General features: G+C 37.2%; 1 protein-coding gene across 1 annotated transcript in view; it reads left to right on the forward strand.

The window, feature by feature from the left end:
• The first annotated feature begins 430 nt into the window (after positions 1–430).
• Positions 431–19,106, forward strand: part of LOC122806302 (glutathione S-transferase P-like) — a 116,108-nt gene continuing 97,432 nt past the window's right edge. Inside the window, exons 1-3 of the mRNA XM_044076613.1 lie at positions 431–559; positions 6,826–6,861; positions 18,334–18,440. Coding sequence (XP_043932548.1) covers position 559; positions 6,826–6,861; positions 18,334–18,440 — 144 coding nt within the window. The 5' untranslated portion in view covers positions 431–558. The remainder of the gene's footprint in view (positions 560–6,825; positions 6,862–18,333; positions 18,441–19,106) is intronic.

The following is a 19,106-nucleotide window of genomic DNA, read 5'->3' on the forward strand; positions in this document are numbered from 1 at the left end:
ATATGATCTGCCACTGTAATGCAATTCTCAGCTAAAGTGTGTTGTTAAATCTGTACTCTATATTTTCTGAAACTTTTCATTTAAAAGTTTTCACACCTAGAAAATAGCAGCAGAAGGATATTTTAATACTAGTTAGCCTGTCCCTGTCTACCCCCATAGCAAAAAAAGAGTAAGTACTACCAAATTAGCCACACAGATAAGTTTCATATGCTTATTGCTCAGGCCCCTAAACAATGCTATCTCACCATTTCATTTTAAAAAGGAAATGTGCTTGAAGGCAAAAACGTTTTACTGTTAAGCAGTAGTATGAACCATGTCAAAAGACTTTTTTGGCAAAACACCAGCTCTACCTATAACACAAATACCTGCAGGCCTAAAATAGCAAAGCTTAGCAACTGTGATCTCAGAATGACTCTGCAAAAATGTTGATATATAACTAACACAGAAGAGCTGCCAAGTTTGCAGGCTGATTCCTATTCCCTCACTTTGAAAACGTTCAGCCTCGTCGGTCCATACACAGACAAGGGGTTACGAGATCTTCTAGAAAAAGAAGCGAACAGTAAGTGCCTACTTATTATACAGACAGTTAAAGTGATGATATTGAACGACATATAACTCATTTTAATAGCATAATACAGAACTAATCCTACTATTATTTTTAATAGTCATTTTATTTTGTGTTATTATCTAGTGATATGACTGCGGGTACTACTGATACTTAGGAATACAGATTTATGCATATAATAGACAAGGATAGCATAACTGCAATTTCACCTTGCAATACAAAACATTTTTGTTGTATAGATATTACCACTGCTAGACTGTGAACTGCAAACTTTTTTTCCCCAAGCACAATTTGCAAATGCTCAAACTCACAACAGGGAAGGGCATTCTAGAAAGCATGGCATTTAGTGCTGGTTAAGTGAAATTAACTGACACGCCTAACTGCATTAACTTCAGCCTTTTCTCATATTTGTTTTTTATGTATGAAGAAGGAAGGCTTTCCAAGTGTTACTGTAGCACAATGTAAATGTTATAGAACGCAGTTATGCCACATGGTGCATTCGACAAAGTCTTGAACCTGTGTTACCACAAAAAAATGTTGATTCTATCAGTTCATTCACACATTTGCACTGACAATAGGCAGAGGTGCCTAACAGTCACATAAGTAAGTTAAATACAGTTTAACTATAGGGTTTAAAGAATACCCACTTCAGTCATGACCTGAACACTGGCAAGTTCATAGCTAGTAGTATAGCCAAAATGTGCCACTGGTTTAGTAAAGTATATGCAAAATTTTATAATATTTGCAAGAGAAGAAGAAAACATCAGCATGTCCTATGATAATTAATATACACAGAATAAGTTACAGATTTCATGAATTTTTACATATATCTAACAAGTATCTGAAGAGCACGTACATTCACTACGTAGAGTCAAAATTTCGGGAAAAATCACCTCAGACATTGCATTATCTTATTATTCCTAAGGAACAGAGGATGCCTGTTGTAGAACTTGGGCTTGAGTTTGGAGAAGGCTCTTTTACTGAGTTGATAGGGGAAGGAAGAATTTGCCAGTTTCTTTGTGTCGTTTACTTTTGTCTTGAATTTTAGTAACCAAGGAAATAGAGGTAGTTCTGAGCTTCTTGGAAATGGATAGCAATCAAACATGGATTGGGCCAAGGGAAGACTGAAGTTCCTTTGAGTAAGCGGCAGCTGCTTAGTATGTTTTACTGTCACTAGAGAGCATCACACATCTACGGGACTATTCTTTACCATAGCCCGTATATTTCTATTAATCCAAACATTGTAATCTGTTATATTGCTTTAGAAGAAAGGGGTCTATTTTTTTTTTTTAATTTTGATACTTTGACCAGTCTGTGAAATATGCCAGCATAAAGTCCACTTTGGTTTAATAATGGTTCTGTATGCTGTGCTTTTTTTTTGGAGCACTAGCAGTAAAGCTTTGGGAAACCTGGTAATTCACAAAAGGTGTATATCATTTTATTTTATGGTATTGTGCTGGAGACTATAATAACACTGCATAAACAATGGCATCCCCCAAGTGCCCTGATTGCAGTACTTTAAGGTTTTGATGACAAGGGATCACTGAAGCTTCGCTCTCAGAATTTCTTGTCATCTGCCACTTAGTATCTTCTGTGCTACTTGTATTACAATATAAACTAAATGTTATCATATGCCTTGTATCTAGACAAAGAGGACATGAGTGACAAACGTTACCACTGAGAAAACATTCACTTAAATTATGCAAAATATTTACCATTACTATGGCCTCAAACCTCTGAAGAGGTTAAATCAATCTATATGAGCAACAGGGGTGCAGCAGTTTTTTGGGGGATGAAGGGCAATCTCGTGTCCAAGTATTCTCTGGAGGGGCAGACTTCAAGGAAACAACATTGTGACTATCAGAAGGAGGGGAATACAGGTTATGCTCTATGAAATGAAGGGATGAAGAAGCAAGACGTGGATTCTTTTACTTAAACTACTCATTACAAGTGCGAAGCTAATCTAACATTTCAGCACAGTCCAGATATTAATTCATTTAATCTCTGCTCACAGACTGTGTGCTCCTGAACAAATCATTTACTGCAAAATGCTCACTGATAATCCCTGAAACGAGATATCAGTGCATTTGTGGGTTGTTCCGATTAAGAAAATATATTAAAAAATGAGTCCATGTTAGCTAATATATATGTGTGTGCAAACAATATGTAGCTAAATGTGAATAATTCTGCAATGACACACAGCCTTAGGTCTCATTTCTAAACACATCATTGAATATGATTAGAAATTATTATTTAGTATTATGCAACAGCAATGTAAATGTTCAAAAATCCTAGCAATTCATAAATGCATGCATATGCCAAGGCCACTGGGCCTTACAAGCATTATCATCTTACTAGTACCCTCCCTCAGGCCAAACCTAAACCTCCTTTCTCCAGGCCACACCAGTCAATCCTAGAGTACATTTGTGGATCATTATCCAGTTATCAATGTTATGTTTAAAGGAAGATAGTAAGTCACACTGCTCAGCATGCAAGCGAAGTTTATTCCAGAGGTTTGGTCAGCATGCAAGGGAAGTTTATTCCAGAGGTTTGGTAGGTGCTGGGCTATAAAGCTGTTACTTCACTTTGTTTTGTTTATCTGTTGGTGAATTTATGTTTGTGGTTGTAATACCAGTAGAGATGCTGGACTTGAGGTCCAGGACAATCAGGTTTCTAATGGCGCAGTAAGTGATGCACAGAGCTCCCTTCAAATATATGTAAGACACTGAATAAGAGGATAGCACTTCCAGCTTCTCTTAGTAGATCAGGGACATTAGTCCTGTGATCTTTTTAGTTAGGAACCTTTGGAATCTTTCTGTTTGATATATTTAGTGAGATACACTTGCATTGAGGAGAGCCATCCCAACGTGTTTTGATTTTGGGACTGATATATTAGTAACAATGGAATGTCCATTAAATGGACTCTGCCTTAAAAAGGCACTGGGTGCCTTTATGTATAAGCCTTGAAACAAGAGATGCAGGCCATCCTTAGCAAAGCAAGCTAGACTGCTGAGCATCTCTCCCCCTGACAACAGCTATTTAAACAATTATTAAGCCAATTATCTTCTTCTTATTATTATTATTTTTTAGGTATCTTGTGAGGTGAAGGAAGGATTCCATTCAGGACTAGTGTCTTACCTGCATTTGTAACATGTATAGGAAGTTGTATCTGCATATTCCTGGGGTTTTGCATCTCAAGTCATATTGCCGTGTCATAGCCATAGTTGTCTAAATTTAAGGTCTTTATGTCCCTTGTAACTTCAAAGTTCTAGGATCCTGAAAGACAACTCACTAGAACAGAACACACTGTAACACTAAACACATCAGCTTTTCTTTGTGAGCTAAGAAAGACATCTCAGTAGGACAGAACACACTGTAACATTGAACAAATCAGCTTTTCTTTCTCAGTTAATTATTTATCCTTTTGCAGAAAATAATTGGTAACAACTTTAAATGGGTCTATATTAGAACATCGAAGTTTTACAACGTCGAATGTTCTAATATCGACCCCTATTCAGCGAACGCTTACAGTAGCGAAGCCGCAGAACAACGAATATTTTCCTAGGGAAAGTATTCGGTGGGCCATTTCTGCGGCGTCGCTATTTCCTCGACTGTGATGCGAAGGTGATGGACTGGGTTAAGGTAAGTGTGCGAATGGACTGGGTTAAGGTGAGTGTGTGATAGTTAGGGACCTTGGGGATAGGGAGCGGGTAAGGTGAGTGTGCGTTAGGGACCTTAGGGTTAGGGAGCGGGTAAGGTGAGTGTGTGTTAGTTAGGGACCTTAGGGTTAGGGTTGGGTTAAGGTAAGTCAATAGGTAGTAGTATATGTATGGTTTAGTGTAGGGTTTTGTGAAGTGTGTATGTGTGGATTATGTATTTTGGTGTGCTTGTGTTGTGTGTGTTTTTTCGCGGAACAGCAAATTTTTTCCCTTGGAAAAAATTTGCTGTTCTGAGCGTTCGAGTATATCACATTTCAAGATTTCAAGGTCGAGCTTATGGTGTTCAACATTGTGGAATTTCGGTAACGTGATATAGACCCCTTTAAACAAGTATCAGTGGTGTTAGCAAGAAAAAAAAATAACCAAAATGTGCCCATTCTCTTTTCATTAGTAAGTGGCAGCATCATTTAAAAATTTAACCACCAACCATTAATAATAAAAAAGAAAAGTTTTAACATTTATCTTGATTTTTGTGATATATCGTGCAGATGTAGCTTAATTAAATGGCAATAACAGCTATCTTGAGAATTATAGACATAAGAAACTACACTTAAAAGTGTATCTAATGTAGATTAAACTATAAAAAATACAGTATGGCATATAGTGTCACTGTCACCGCATAGTATGTAGCGAGACTTCCAAACACGTCAGCTTTACAAAACATCAAAATTCATTCCGTCACAGGCATGCAAAAAGTCTAGATCAGTAAATACTTCAAAACACATAAAAAAAAGAAAAGAAAATGTAATATCCTAAAAGGTATTGTATAATAATAATATCTCACATTTTATAATGTAAGTTATGCTATGATTTACTGAAGGATAATTTGCTGGTAAAATGAATAAACCTGATTAAATCCTAGCATAACCAATAGTTAGGGATATTATATCATGGTATATATGATATTAAAATTAGCCATTGACTCACTCAGAAACAACAAGATGGCTCCTCCCTTACTAAACATGATCAGCACCAGGTCCAGTTTATCAAAAGGGAACAAGGCATAATTGTATAGCAACAGACTTGAGTAAGCAAACAAGTCACCAGCACACTAATTCACATGCACACCCACACGTAACAACGGCGCTACTCTTTCTTCACAAGTTTTCTCATTATTTCCCCTCCAAAAACCTGTTTTTACATAATAATCGTGTGTAACAAACATTTGTTCAAAGCACCATTACTGTATTTGACTTGTTTAAGTAGCACAGCACTTTTGCTATTTAGTGATCAACTGATCCTATGCAGATGAATCACTTCTGACACTGTGCTAGTATTGTCCTCACATCTAATCCATAACTGCACAGGGTTAGGTAACCTTGGATCCTGTAATGTCTCAAAAAAAAAGTAATTAATGCCATATTAATCAAACAAAATGTGTTTTTCACCAAAGCAGCCATGTGTGATTTATACAGGGTCCACCTTTAAGGTGATGTTCATTTGAAACATTACACTTCAGAGGAACTAGGGCTGATAACTCTGCACGTAAAAATCAACTTCCAATAATTAGCAGACTGGAGTTCCGCTGTGGTGACCCCTAACCGGGAAAAGCTGAAAGACACAACAACAACAACACTTCAGGGGATCTATTACTTAAAGCTCATTGCAGACAGCTGTAGCCAGATTCGTAAGGGAGGATATAGCATGCAGTTCTGAATTCTTGATTTCTGAAACAAAGTACCAAGACTGAAACTCCAAGTTAAACTCCTCCACTGGAGGAGGCTTTGCCCTGCACCCAAGTATGCACCACCTTGGGGTTAATAATAACTGTCCAGTGATTTATCAAATTCTGTTTGAATTCTGTGTTTCTGAATTTCATGACTGAAAAGAAAAGTACAGTTCTCTGTATTTATACATTAACAAATATACAAAATAAGGTTGACTCAATGGGTTTTGTAATACCACAGAACCTTTAGCTCTAGATAAGCCTACTGTTAGACAAACTACAAGGTCAAGCAACTGTCTCATCCATGCTTTGTAGCACATGCACAGTCCTGTCAAATATATAATGAACAGTTAAGCATTCTGGTTTGTGGATAAGTGAAGCTTCCGTACAAATACATGTCACTTCAACTTGCATTTTCTGGTACTCACTTCCTCAACTCTGTGTTCACATTGTGACATACCATATGTGCAACACGTGCACGGTGGACGTAGCTGTTGTACCCAAATTGTGTTAAGTCCAGAACAGGTGATGTCACACCATAATAGAATGATGCTGTAAAACTTACTTTGATAATGGCAGTCACACAATACAATCCTAAAATTAACATGTTTTAAGCATGGTATTGTTTCTGCTTATTAATTCCTCTCAGCATTTCAGGGGTAGATGATTACAATGGTAGTAACATTTATAACATTCTTTCACTGTTACTGCTACAAGTGTGAGCATCTTCTTTTTAAATCATACAGTCAAGTTACAACATGGTGTGTTCAAAATCATATGCTTCTTTGTATGTTTTAGTTTTTGGTCAATTTTCATATAAACATAAGTAAATAAATAACAAGCTTTCTCTTTCCCTCTTTTTGTGTTTTGTCTAGTGACAAACTACGAGATCTATTATTTCCCAGTACAAGGTAAGTCATGATTTTTGATGTAGATTAAATATTTACAGAACTTCACTTTATTGGTATTGAAGCTATATAAGTTTTGTTTCACCTTCCAAAACACAAATTCTCAAATCATGTTAATTCAGGCACTGTATTTAAAAAAATGTTGCTTTCTCCAAATTTGTAGATGAAGGGCTAAAGACTAATTATCCCAACTTTGTGCAAAAAGCAGGGTATTTGTCTTTTATTTGGGTACGGTGACATTGAAGGTGTCAATATGAAGAGTGTGGATTCCACCACCCACCACTTCAAGGATACAGTGGGCATTTCCATGGAATAAAACACTATTTTTTTAGACAAATATCAATTTGCAATTTTCTCATTACAGTTTTGTGCATTCATGGTAGAAAGTGGAACACTTTTCAGAGAGGCCACTGCAAACATTATAAAATGTACTGCACATATTGGTTGACTACAATGAGTGAGGTAGTTTTTCCAACTTGCTATACATATAATGGACTAGGTTAAATCACAGGCCACAGGTTATAAAAATACAGGAAACTGAAAAGATATTCCAGGTGGTTATTCTATAAATGTTATACATCTCTATGAAAGAAAAGGGATTTATAATAGTTGAACGAAACACAATTTACAAACCATTTTCTGTCCATACTAATTTGATAATGTTTCCTCAAGTGATTCAATTCACAGAGAATCAAGTGTAACTTTTTTATTAAAGTTGTGTCCTTTACCACAATCAGCTGTAATAACAAAACAGTATCATAAAATGTTTGAAGAAAAAAATTGCAAGTGGTAGCCTTGTTCCCCAGATTCTATTTTTGGTGAAAACCAATTTCAGCAGCAATCAGGATGTCAAAGTACTAAAACACTGTTTTTTGAACTGTGTTCTTTTTAACTGGATCTTTTTAACAGAAGAAAGAGAGAATTATTCATGCCATCAAATGGAATCTGCAATGCCTGAAATTGCATTAAAAAAGAGAGGGGGGGGGTTCAAGAACAAGAAGCCATAGTCTGAAAATCTAGTGGTAAGAAACATCAATAGAAACATGAGAAAGTATTTATTTGTAAAAATATAAGAAATGCACTGAGAAACATAAAGAGATGCAGTTGTTATAAAAACATGGCAGAACTTAAGAAACTATTACAGAGACAAAAGGCATTTCTAGTGTGGGATACAGGAAAGCTGACAATTTATTCGCTATGACCAGTAGGTTGTGCAATAGGCAGGAACGAAGGCAGACAACTCAATGGTAACAGAACAGGCCTCAGACACTGATACAGTATTTGTATCTGGGTGACTCCATTTGTATTACACTGGCTACTTACAGACAAAATGCAAAGAGCACATAGTAAAAGTTGGAATTGGTTAACTACACTTACAAACCACATCCGGCCTTATTTTACCAGCAGTGTCTGATTTGGTTCCCACATTCTCAAATCTTCACATGGTAGTGTTGTCGCCTCACAGTAAGACGCTGTCCGGTTCGATTCTCAGCTAGAAAGTCTTCTGCGTGGAGACCTGCGTAAATGGGCATACCTTCGTTGAAGGTTGTGCGTCAGGCCTGGCAAGCCGGTACGTAAAAATCAACTGCCAATCATTAACAGACTGGAATTCTGCTGTTGCGACCCCTAACTGGGAAAAGTCGAAAGACACAATTCTCAAATCTTCACAGTTCTCATCATTAAACAACAGTACATCTATTTCAGTTAAAACATTCAGGCATTTTTTTTTATCATTGTATCATTTTAAGAGGACATAATTTGTAGTCATTAAGTTTTTCATATATATTTGTATTTACTTTGCCAAAAAGCAGGTCATATTTTTTCATCCTCCACTCACTGTATTTCCCAAGTCACTGCAGAATATTTGCCTCTTTAAAGCACAGTCTCCCCAAGAATACATGGTTGACTAATGCACTAATACTTTATAAATGGGTTCCTATCAGTTAATCAAAACTTCAGCAGTTTGAAAACTGATTATCGCGAAGACGAAAGAATTAGGTGGGCCATTTCTATGGCTTCGCTATTTTCAGCACTGTGGTAGAAAGTTACGGGTCGGGTTCAGGTAAGTGCACGATTGTGCAGACGTTAGGGTGCGGGTTAGGTGAGTTAGGGTTAGGGCACGTGTGAGGTGGGTGTGCAATAGTGACAGACATTAGGGCGGATTAGGTGAGTTAGGGTTAGGGCACAGGTTAGGTTAGTTAGGGTTAGGGTTAGGGTGCGGGTGAGGTGGGTGTGTGATAGTAACAGACCTTAGGGTTAGGGTTGGGGTTAAGGTAAGTGGATAGATAGTAGTGTATGTACAGTTTAGTGTAGGGTTAGATGTAGGATTTTAAGTGTATATGTGTGGATTGCTGTTTTTTTTTTGGTGTGCTTGTGTTGTGTGTGTGTTTCTTGGAACAGCGATTTTTTTCCCTGGGAAAAAAAATTGCTGTTCAAAGCCTTGGATGGTTTTGCGCTTCGAGGTTAGAAGTTCGAACATATGGTGTTGGAACTTCTGCCGTTTCATCGAAATGATATAGACCATTTATAAACAAATAATCAGGGTGATGAACCCACTATTTTAATGTTAATTTAAAGACAGTTTACTCCAGCTTTGTAAAACAGTGTCCCTTTCAATAATACATTGTCTCCAGACAGCATCAAGTGGGCTAATGCTTATGCATACAAGTACACAACCTTGATCAAGCTGACTTATGTTTCAGGCATTTCCCTCACATCTTATTGCAATACCCAGAACTACTGTCAAACATTATCTGTTTAACAAATTAAGACTCTCCAATATTGAAAACTTGACTTTTGCATTTAAAACAGTACTTGTATACCACTTGTTTGTTGGGTAATTATGGAACAAGCTAGACCCTTTTAATCCACAAGCTGGACCACAGCCTTTTCCCCTGTTTGGACTATGTCCCCTTACATCAACATCTCCATCCTATGCCAGTTTTCCCTGACAGAAATGAGCATGCGGCCAACCCCCCCCCCCCCAGTGGGCATGCCCATCCTTCCCTGCTGCTCCATCAATTGTCCAAGATACTAATGGAATCCAGGGCAGCTGGGCTGTAGTCAGGGCTTTAACTCTGTATGCTATGAGCACAGAAGTTCCAGTGGTACATAGTTGAATTTCTTAGCAACTTATTGTTTGCCTGAAATTCCACACATAACTTAACATTTTTCACATCCACATTTAAGCCAGGCACCATCCTAGCATTCTAGGATGAAATTGGTACATCATGTTTTAGTATTAAAAATTACATTGGTGAAGGATTATGACTATGTCTAAATCTGTAAACTTTCCAAAAACAGATGGCCTACTTAGTGTGCTATCATTAGCATGGCACATTGGTGGTCTGTTGTATCTTAATTTGGCATTTACTACAACACAAATAGTAGCTGTAATTCCTTTTGATATACTCATTTCCATTTTTTGAATTGTTTCATGTCTCATAAGCATATTCTCTAAAGCTTCACTTTCAGAATGCACGTACTTAAATTCTCCACAGTGTAAATGAATTTTATTTATCTATTTCCTTACAAGTAAACCAGGCCCAGTACCTTGGACTAATATAAAAGGTAATTTTCTTTTATTACCTTATGAGTAATTTTCATATCAATAATTCTTACTATTTACTATGTGCTTCTGTGTAAGTTTTCACTACAAAATCAGCTGGCTGAAAAACTCTTAAAAATGTCTCTAAAGTTTTTGTTTAGTTATAAGGATTATATTATTGCCATTATTTAAAATGTACATGCTTGTTCTCTCTCTGGAGTTCTACCAGAAAATATTTCATTTGACCATCCTGTTCTAAACGTATCAGATCATTCCACTCTTTCATTTTCAGAAAAAGATAGAAAAGCCACTGCAATGTTTCATTTCTGCTCCTTTAACACTATTTTTTCAAATGCTTCTCTATGTATAATCATCAGGCTTTTGCTGTGTGACCACTTCTACCACAAGTATAAGATTTTTTATCCCAAGTTTACGATAAGAAGATGTTTGCTGTTTACCCACACACACGTAACATGTTGTAGTTTTGCTGGAATGCATGCTGTTGGAACCATGCCTCTACTCTGTTGTTCTCTTACTTGATTACATATTATTGTTTGCAAATATGTTTTGACATTTCTTCTTCTGCTTATTCCTGCCAACCATCAACCACGTCCATTATTTGATAATCCTTTTCACTCCTCATGATTTGGCTGTTTTTTCAATGGTTTGGTATGACCTGGACATTAGTAAGGAAAAATGCACAGGCAGGTTCATAACCACCACCTCTGGAATCCTGATATCCATTTTGAATGGGTCTGCATTGTTACCCTAGTGTATCCTGATTCCAGTTACAGTGCTGTATGTTGCTAGGCAAACCACAACACACACATCCTGGTCCTTAATCTATGTGCTTTGTGTCTGGTCTCTACCAGATATCAATATTAGTACTGCAGTAGACCAAGCCTTCCATCTGCATGAATGGGAAAGCTCAGTTGCTCAATGCCACATCTAACCAAAAACAGCACGGTGCACAGAGTAGTTTACTACCAAAAGGAACCATGCATAACTCTTTTAAACATCTCGATTACCAAACATCTGTGAGTTAAGCTGTTTTGCCCTAACAAAACAACAGGACTCCAACAGAACTGCATTACTCTAAGAGTCATGTGTTTAAACAACTTAATGTGAAGTCACATGATCATATTTAAAAGGACAGAAACTCAAAACACACCACACCATGAACATATTTAAAACCATTTCTTCTTCATCACTGTAACATACATAAAAACTGACTCACACCTCTTCTAGTTGGGTCTTCTAATTTGTATGTCGGTAGTAAATTGTTGACCATTTACTTTATTCTCAGAGCTTTATCCATCTATCCTACAAAGCCGGCATACTATTCTACTTGCACATTTTCAACATGGTACAGCGGTAGCGTTGTTGCCTCACAGCAAGCAGTTATCCTGTTCAATTTTCGGCAGGAGTGCCTTCTGTATGGAGTCTGCACGTGCTCCCTGCGGTCGAGTGGCCTCTGAAAGACATGCGTGAATGGGCGTACCTTCGTTGAAGGTTGGCCGTCGGGCTGGCAACTCGGCACCATAAAAATCGACTGCCAATCATTAACGGACTGGAGTTCCTCTGTGGCGACCCCTAACCGGGAAAGGACAAATAATAACTTATTTGCAGCCTCATTTATTAAAGCGATATCTAAGGCTTTTTTAAATTTCAGGTTGCTTTCTGATACTATCCTTCTTTGAATGCCTCCATTATTTACTGCACATATAGTTCTGTCTCTGATGATATGCTACAATTCGTCCACTCATTGTCTAATGCCTTTAAGTAATTACAGTTTTAGGTCAAGTTTCATAATTCCTTTACAGAATCTGACAGAGATGCAATAAGCATTGTAGCACAGCATTAATGTTTCTATTGTGTACTATCTTCCTATGTTTACGATTAAAATGCGTCTAAATATGTTACCAGTTGCATGCATGCATGTCTTTTCCATGGTTTAGTGGGCATTAAGAAGTTGTTTGTTAAACTATAAGCTTCAGTCCATATCTGTAAAAGAGCCTAGATTTTTCCTGTCTTCATTTGTAATATCATTGGCTATACTATACAATATCTGCTCTATCCATTCAGGGTAATCTTCCCAGGACTAGGTTTTCACATCATATATTGTCAAGTACCCACAGTTGCTTTTTCTTCTTCTAATTTCTCCTCCTCATGTTAAATGCAAGTGTTAAATTCTTTACACCTCCCTGCCAATAAAACTGAAAGTGTTTATTGACATAAAGTCCAAACACGTTAAAGTCATTTAAGATTTGTATTAAGAAATCTAAATGCTAGTATAAATCAAAATAGTTATAAAAGCAGTATTCATGGCTCAGAGGCTGAGAAAATCATTTTAGATGCAGTCTTGCAGAAAGTTGAGCTAAAATGAGATTAGGAAGGGTTCCAAGAACTAAATGTACTTTACAGCAGAATGTTTATCTTTCCAATTTGTACTGACTAGTTTACCATAATAGTTAATTAAGGGGTTACTGCAGAATTGGCCATTTTTCAGATTGAAGTAATAGTAGCAACTTTCTTCTTGCTAATGCGTTCTGAGCAATATTTTAAAACTCAGAGTATATATGGCATCAATATAGGATAGACAGACAGACAGAAAGAAAGATAAAATCTTGTGCATCCTGCAAAATGCTGTTCATGGTTTCCAAAAAAGAGGAAGAAAATGTGCAAGTCCATGGCAGGTATAGCTTCTCTTATGGACCTTAAGAAGATTATGAGACAGTAAGCAGCTTAATGAAAAGAAGATGGCTGCACCAGTGAGTTTTTGAGTGCGCTAATATGAATCTTATGCCTCAAGATAAGCCATCAGACTGCTACAAAGGCACAGTTAAGAGAACCCATCTTGCATGTCCCCTCATAATATGAATAATCGTAATAAGAAGAAGAATCTTCCTATTGTGTGACACAGTGGCACAATGGATAGCAATGATGCCTCACAGCAGGAGGTTCCCTGGTTTGATGCTCAGCTGGAGTGCCTTCTGTGTGGAGACTGCAAATCCTCCCTGTGTTCACATGGGTTTCCTCTGGCTGCTCCAGTTTTCTCCTACATTCCAAAGACATGCAGTAGTAAATTGGACACTCTAAATTGGGCATAGGTGTGAGTGTGTGGTGTGGAAGAACAACCGTGGCATGGCTAGCCACCTGGTGGTGTAAACCTTGGCTCTTGATGATTGCCACTGTTGAGGTGACACCCTGACCCTATGAGCAAAAATGAGAAAAAGGGGTTGTGGATGGATGGATGTTGCAAGTCCCATGTGAGAAACCTGGCGGTTCTGTGGCAATGTAAGTCTCTAAGACTGGATTTTGAAAATAATCCCAATGTAGTTCTGCTGTAAGTGAATGCTGAGAAAGCACACTCCTGGCACTTTGTAATCAAAAGACACGGAAATGATGTCAGGCAATCATATACAATTCATTAAGTCTGCTGTTCAGCCTATCTAACGTCTAGTCGGCATAGGCAGACAGCTCAAGCTTCAAATCTAACCAGATCCCTGGATATTTAAAGGTTTTTATAGACCTGTTTGTAACATTAGCAGCAGCAAATGTGCAGGAAGCAGCTTCTGTTAGCATCTTGCTGGTTGAGGCCAAATGGAATGCTTTGGTGGGGTTACTACATGGTTCAGTGGTGCAAAGTTAGTCTTCCAGCACAAGGAAGTGAATGTATACTCAACTCAAAATCATATTTGTATTTGGGTCAGAATGAACTAAGACTGCTTCATCTACATTTTGGATTTATTTGCTATTCTCAAAATGCCAGTAAAGTTCATTGATAGTGACATTTATAATTAGACCACTAAGTCCTAAAGGGCACCTGTTTGCACATAATAGAGATTATACAGCTGACAAAATGTTTTTAACGTATCCACGGATTGTTGTTTTTGAACTATTGGAAAGAAAGCTCATCTAACTTGTGGGTCTTCAGCCTATCTGTCCAGCAGTGAAATACTCTTATCAAATGTCTTAAGGCTAACAATGTCACATGAGAAAGTACCCACCAGTCATTTCATTTAGTAACATCAGTGCATCACACTTACAGTGTTTGCATACCCAAGTCAGGGAAGAGGCCATATTAAGTATTATAGCTAACTCAGTGTGCCTTCAAATATTTTAACATGTAAAAATGGATAAGGACCCATAAACCCATTAATTACCCTTATCATATGGCTCATAGCTTAGAAGTGAGACAGGATGTCACCAATTAATGAATTATTTTTCTAACAGAACATTTACTGTTTTAGGTTACAATTCCATCACTGAAAAAGAGGTACTTAATAAGGGGGTTCCTCAAGGATAAGCACTTGACCATGTGCTTTTTTCACTGTTCAGAATCAGTTTGCCTGGGATCTTCCACAAGATGATATTTAAAGCAAATTTCATGTTTCTGCTTAAGTTATAAACTCTTATTTTCAAATGGCTTTGCTTCAATTGGAACTGGTGCACTAATACAATGATCATTAGCTCATTAAAACCAAAAATTATGTTTTTGGTATCTCTTAAAGAATCAGTAAAACACTACCTTTCTGTATTACTTTTGGTGCAACTCTATCTTATACAACCTTGCAAAAGAATTTTAGTTTATTATGTGATCAAACTTTATCCTTTCATGACCATATTGACCTGTTAATGACCAAGTCAGAATACTGAGGCTTGTAAGACAATATCAATTAATGCCTTTTAGACTTCAGAATGCATTCCCCATTATTGAACCACTGTCAGTATAAACACTGTTTTACTACAAGCTACTGAAAATAAAATCATTAGGTTTATCCATTCATGTAATACACAGCCCTATTGTTTTATCACTGAAAAGGCAATATGGTTACCTGTCACAGTAATGGCTTCCTTTCTGTTAAATATTTTAGCATATAATTGCTTAATGAAGGGTACTGCTGTCCAGTATCAGACAAACTTGTGTGGGAATTTTGATATTCCTTGAGAAGTCACCACAGCATTAGGGAGTACACCCCAGCCTTCTTTAGTTAGCTGTGAAAAAGCATTCATCAGTCTTGCCTCTGCCTCTTGAAACAATCTTTCTTACAAAATTACTGGAAGTGATGACCTGCATTTGTTTAAGAAAAAAAATGAAATCACAACATAATTAAAATTTCAAATGCAATTACTTTAAAGACCCTGGTTAGTATAATTATTTTACTCCACTGGAGTGAAGAAAATAAATACTTAAGATTGTTTGCCGCAAGAATGTCTAACTGATTTTATACTATTGTTCTATTCTTTGTTTTAGTAACATCGTATATATAACATTCATGCTACTTTCACTCTTTCTTTCATGTTAGTTATGTGACTGTAAAGATCTTCTTTATTACTGTAATGTAAATATTGGAAGTGCGTGGGTGCTTTGTAACTAAAGTTTTCTTATGTTTCCCTTGTGGCTAAGGTCATGGCTGAAAAAGATTATTGACCAGTCTGCCTACCTATGTAACAAACAATAACTAACTATTTAACTAATTAAATGAATAAATAAATACAGTTACAACACTTTACAAGTGGAGAAAATCAAACCAGTCTGCAGATTCATTAGACTATGGTGAAGTCCTTCTATATTACACAGCTAATAAGTAAAGGGATTGTGTCTATATCTAGGGATGTCATTGTCCCCCTTTACTCAGCCCTCATTAAGCCAGTCATTAAGTATAATGCCCCCTTTGTTATGTATCTGCCCAGACACATGCAATAACTGGAACACCCACAGAGATACCTTACTAAAAGGATTCAAGGTATAAACAACATGTTCTGCATGGACTGACTCACAGCCCCGTCACTATCCTTGGTATCCTACAGGCTGTTAAGAGGTGACCTGTGTCTGGCATATATGGTACATCTGACCCAGTACTGATGGATTTAATGCACATCAGCAAGTCAAATAATAGCAGAAATACTTGGTCTAGGGATCTAAACCTCTTCTGTAACATCAATAGAATGGTTTGGAGGGACAGGTATATCTTGCAGAGGACATCACTGCTCTGGAACATAATCCCCATCCACATAAAACAAAGCTCATATGTGTCTATAATCAAGTACAACTTGGATCTATGGATGGGAAACAGAAAATATACCCCAAGACTGCCCCCTGCACTACTAATGGGCAGAGGCAGCTCGTAAAAGCTTTATGTCTTGCATGGGTCCCCTCAGATTACCTATGGTATGATCCCAGTTATTCTCATTAGGGGTAATATATAATCATCAACCATGGGATGGATAAGGCCAATATAAAACCAAACAGGATAGATTTATTCAAGCACCAAAAGGGAAGTTGTCTAGGCTTAAAATGGCCCACAAGGGCAGCTAGCCTAGTACTTAAGCTATGAACGTATGAATCAGTGAATTCAGAAATTGCATAAATGTGTGAGGACTTCCACATTCTTGGCTTAGAGGAATCTTAAGTAGTTATAATTGGCATACTTTAGTATATATTTAAATTGAATGCAAGTGCTTAAAAATAGTTGCTGCATCTATACGTAGAAAAGTTCAACATTTTTGTTTTCATTAACATTATAATTTAGTATATGTCCTTCTATGAACATTTTATTGAGTGATGTCCAGTGGCAAACTGCCAGGGCAAAAATAAATTATTATTCTGAGAAAATATTCTAGAATCCTGTGGTTCAAACCTATTGCAGTTCCATGAGCGAATTTTGGGGTAATGGTGACAGTTCCTAGGGCGAACTGAGCTGAAATTTGCCTCTCTGGTGTTACAATATGAACGTAGTCAGTAAGAGACATAAAATATGTTTAGCAATTAGCCTTCGAATTCCACCCTTCCTATAAGAATTAAAAGTCATGACACACTGTCCTTCAAACATATATTACAGGACAGGAAAAAAGAGTGTATTGCCTTGTTTCACTTGAAATGGTTACACAAACATTAGACCCAATGGAGTTAGTAACAAAGAATGTTTGCACATATCCTTACTTCAGTGATTTAATCATGTAACCATCCATAAATCTCATTTACTGAATAGCATTACCAAGTCTATGCAGAACAAGACTAAATATGAACAGAAAAAGAAACAGTGCTATGCTGAAATTACATTAGATGACTGACTTGCAGCTCTTGCCTTTACACCTAGTGTGTCAACTGATACTAAAATTGTTTAAAATCAGGGAATCCTTTGATGGAGTCCATCTGACATGCAAAGTGTTTCTGATGATCTGCTTTAGTAATTTATGAATGGCTATCACTTCCAGTCTCTTAATAGCTGAATATTACCAGCCAGCATTTCCCGAAAGAGGACTATGCAGTCTGCATGAAAGGAGTCTGGTGATCCAAGTCAGTTAGTCTAAGACAAGGTATAATGAGGATGAATGCCTTTGTCTTCCTAAGGTTCCAACATTTTGTAGCTGATGATATTAAAGTTGATTTCATGGTAGGCAATGTTTTAGCCACCCCGTTGGCAAGATACATAAATCAGTATGTCATCCTATCAAGACAGAGAAGGAGAACTGAAGGATTAAGGTTTGGAAACAGAAGGCTCTTTTTCCCTCTATCTTACACAGCTTCTAAACAAAGGGATTGTGTCTACGTCTTGAGATTTTACTGTTCTCCTTTATTCAGCTCAGGTGGTATTGAATGGGGCAATAATCGTGATGCTGTGGTTTGTTAAATATTGCTTTATGTCTCTTGCACACACACCTAGCCTGTCCCCCTTCATCACTTTCTCTCCCTGTCTCTGTCATTTCTACAACTGTCTGTTTGTACATTAGTCATGCTTGTACATTTGAAATGCTTCATGGAAGTGTCTTGAGTCACAACCCAGTTCTCAAGAAATCCAGAGCTGAAGATGGAAGTCACGAACAGGGCAAGGAGTCACATTCTATTAGAAAATAAGTGAAACTATAAACAAAATACAAAATTAAGTTTCTAATCGCTCTCTCTGTCTCCCCTAACTTCATAGGTCGTATAGAGAGCACTTATCTGCTTCTTACAGATCAGGGGATACCTTTCAAAAAGCATATCGTCACTAGCGAAATTTGGGGCAAAGGAGACTTGAAAGGGAAGTGTGTAAGTAACCATTTGTCATTTTCTTCATTCGTGTAACTATTAAATGGCTTAGATTTTGAAAATATGTTTTTTTTCCTCATTTTACCTGGATAACTAGCTGCATTAAATTACAACAGTACTATATAGATCACATATTTACGTTGGTTGCAGGCAGTGTCAGTAAAATTAGGATACAGCAAGAGTGACAGGTAGAGAGAGAAAAATCGTACAGTGAGATTTCCCAAATGGACAGCAAAAGATGCAGTTTTCTGATGAAAAATGGTGGTATTGCCAAGTAAAGAATTTACAGCAATTCTACATAGCAGTTGCAAAATCAACAAACAGTTGCTAATGGTCATTATTACATATTTTGGTGATTTTCTTATTATATTAAAATACATATGAGTTCAGATACTCCTCCAGAAAAACAACGGTTCTTCATATCCCATGGTTAAAATTCTGCAATTGCCTCTCTGTCACCTCAAATGGATGCATGTCACCTGTTCACACACCATCAGATGCAAATGGAGAAGGTACAGAATTTCTTCACAAAGTGACATGGCAGACAGATGCAAAAGACAGAAGGGAAGGGAATGAGTTCCAAACAAGAGGTTACTCCCTAGTCTAGAAGACGTCAATTGCCCACCCCCTTCTCTGATGGAGCATAGGAGGGGGACCACTATATGC

Source organism: Protopterus annectens, chromosome 1.part1 (genome assembly GCF_019279795.1).
Source record: "Protopterus annectens isolate FY-2018-M chromosome 1.part1, PAN1.0, whole genome shotgun sequence".
In the NCBI taxonomy this organism is placed as follows: Eukaryota; Metazoa; Chordata; order Ceratodontiformes; family Protopteridae; genus Protopterus; species Protopterus annectens.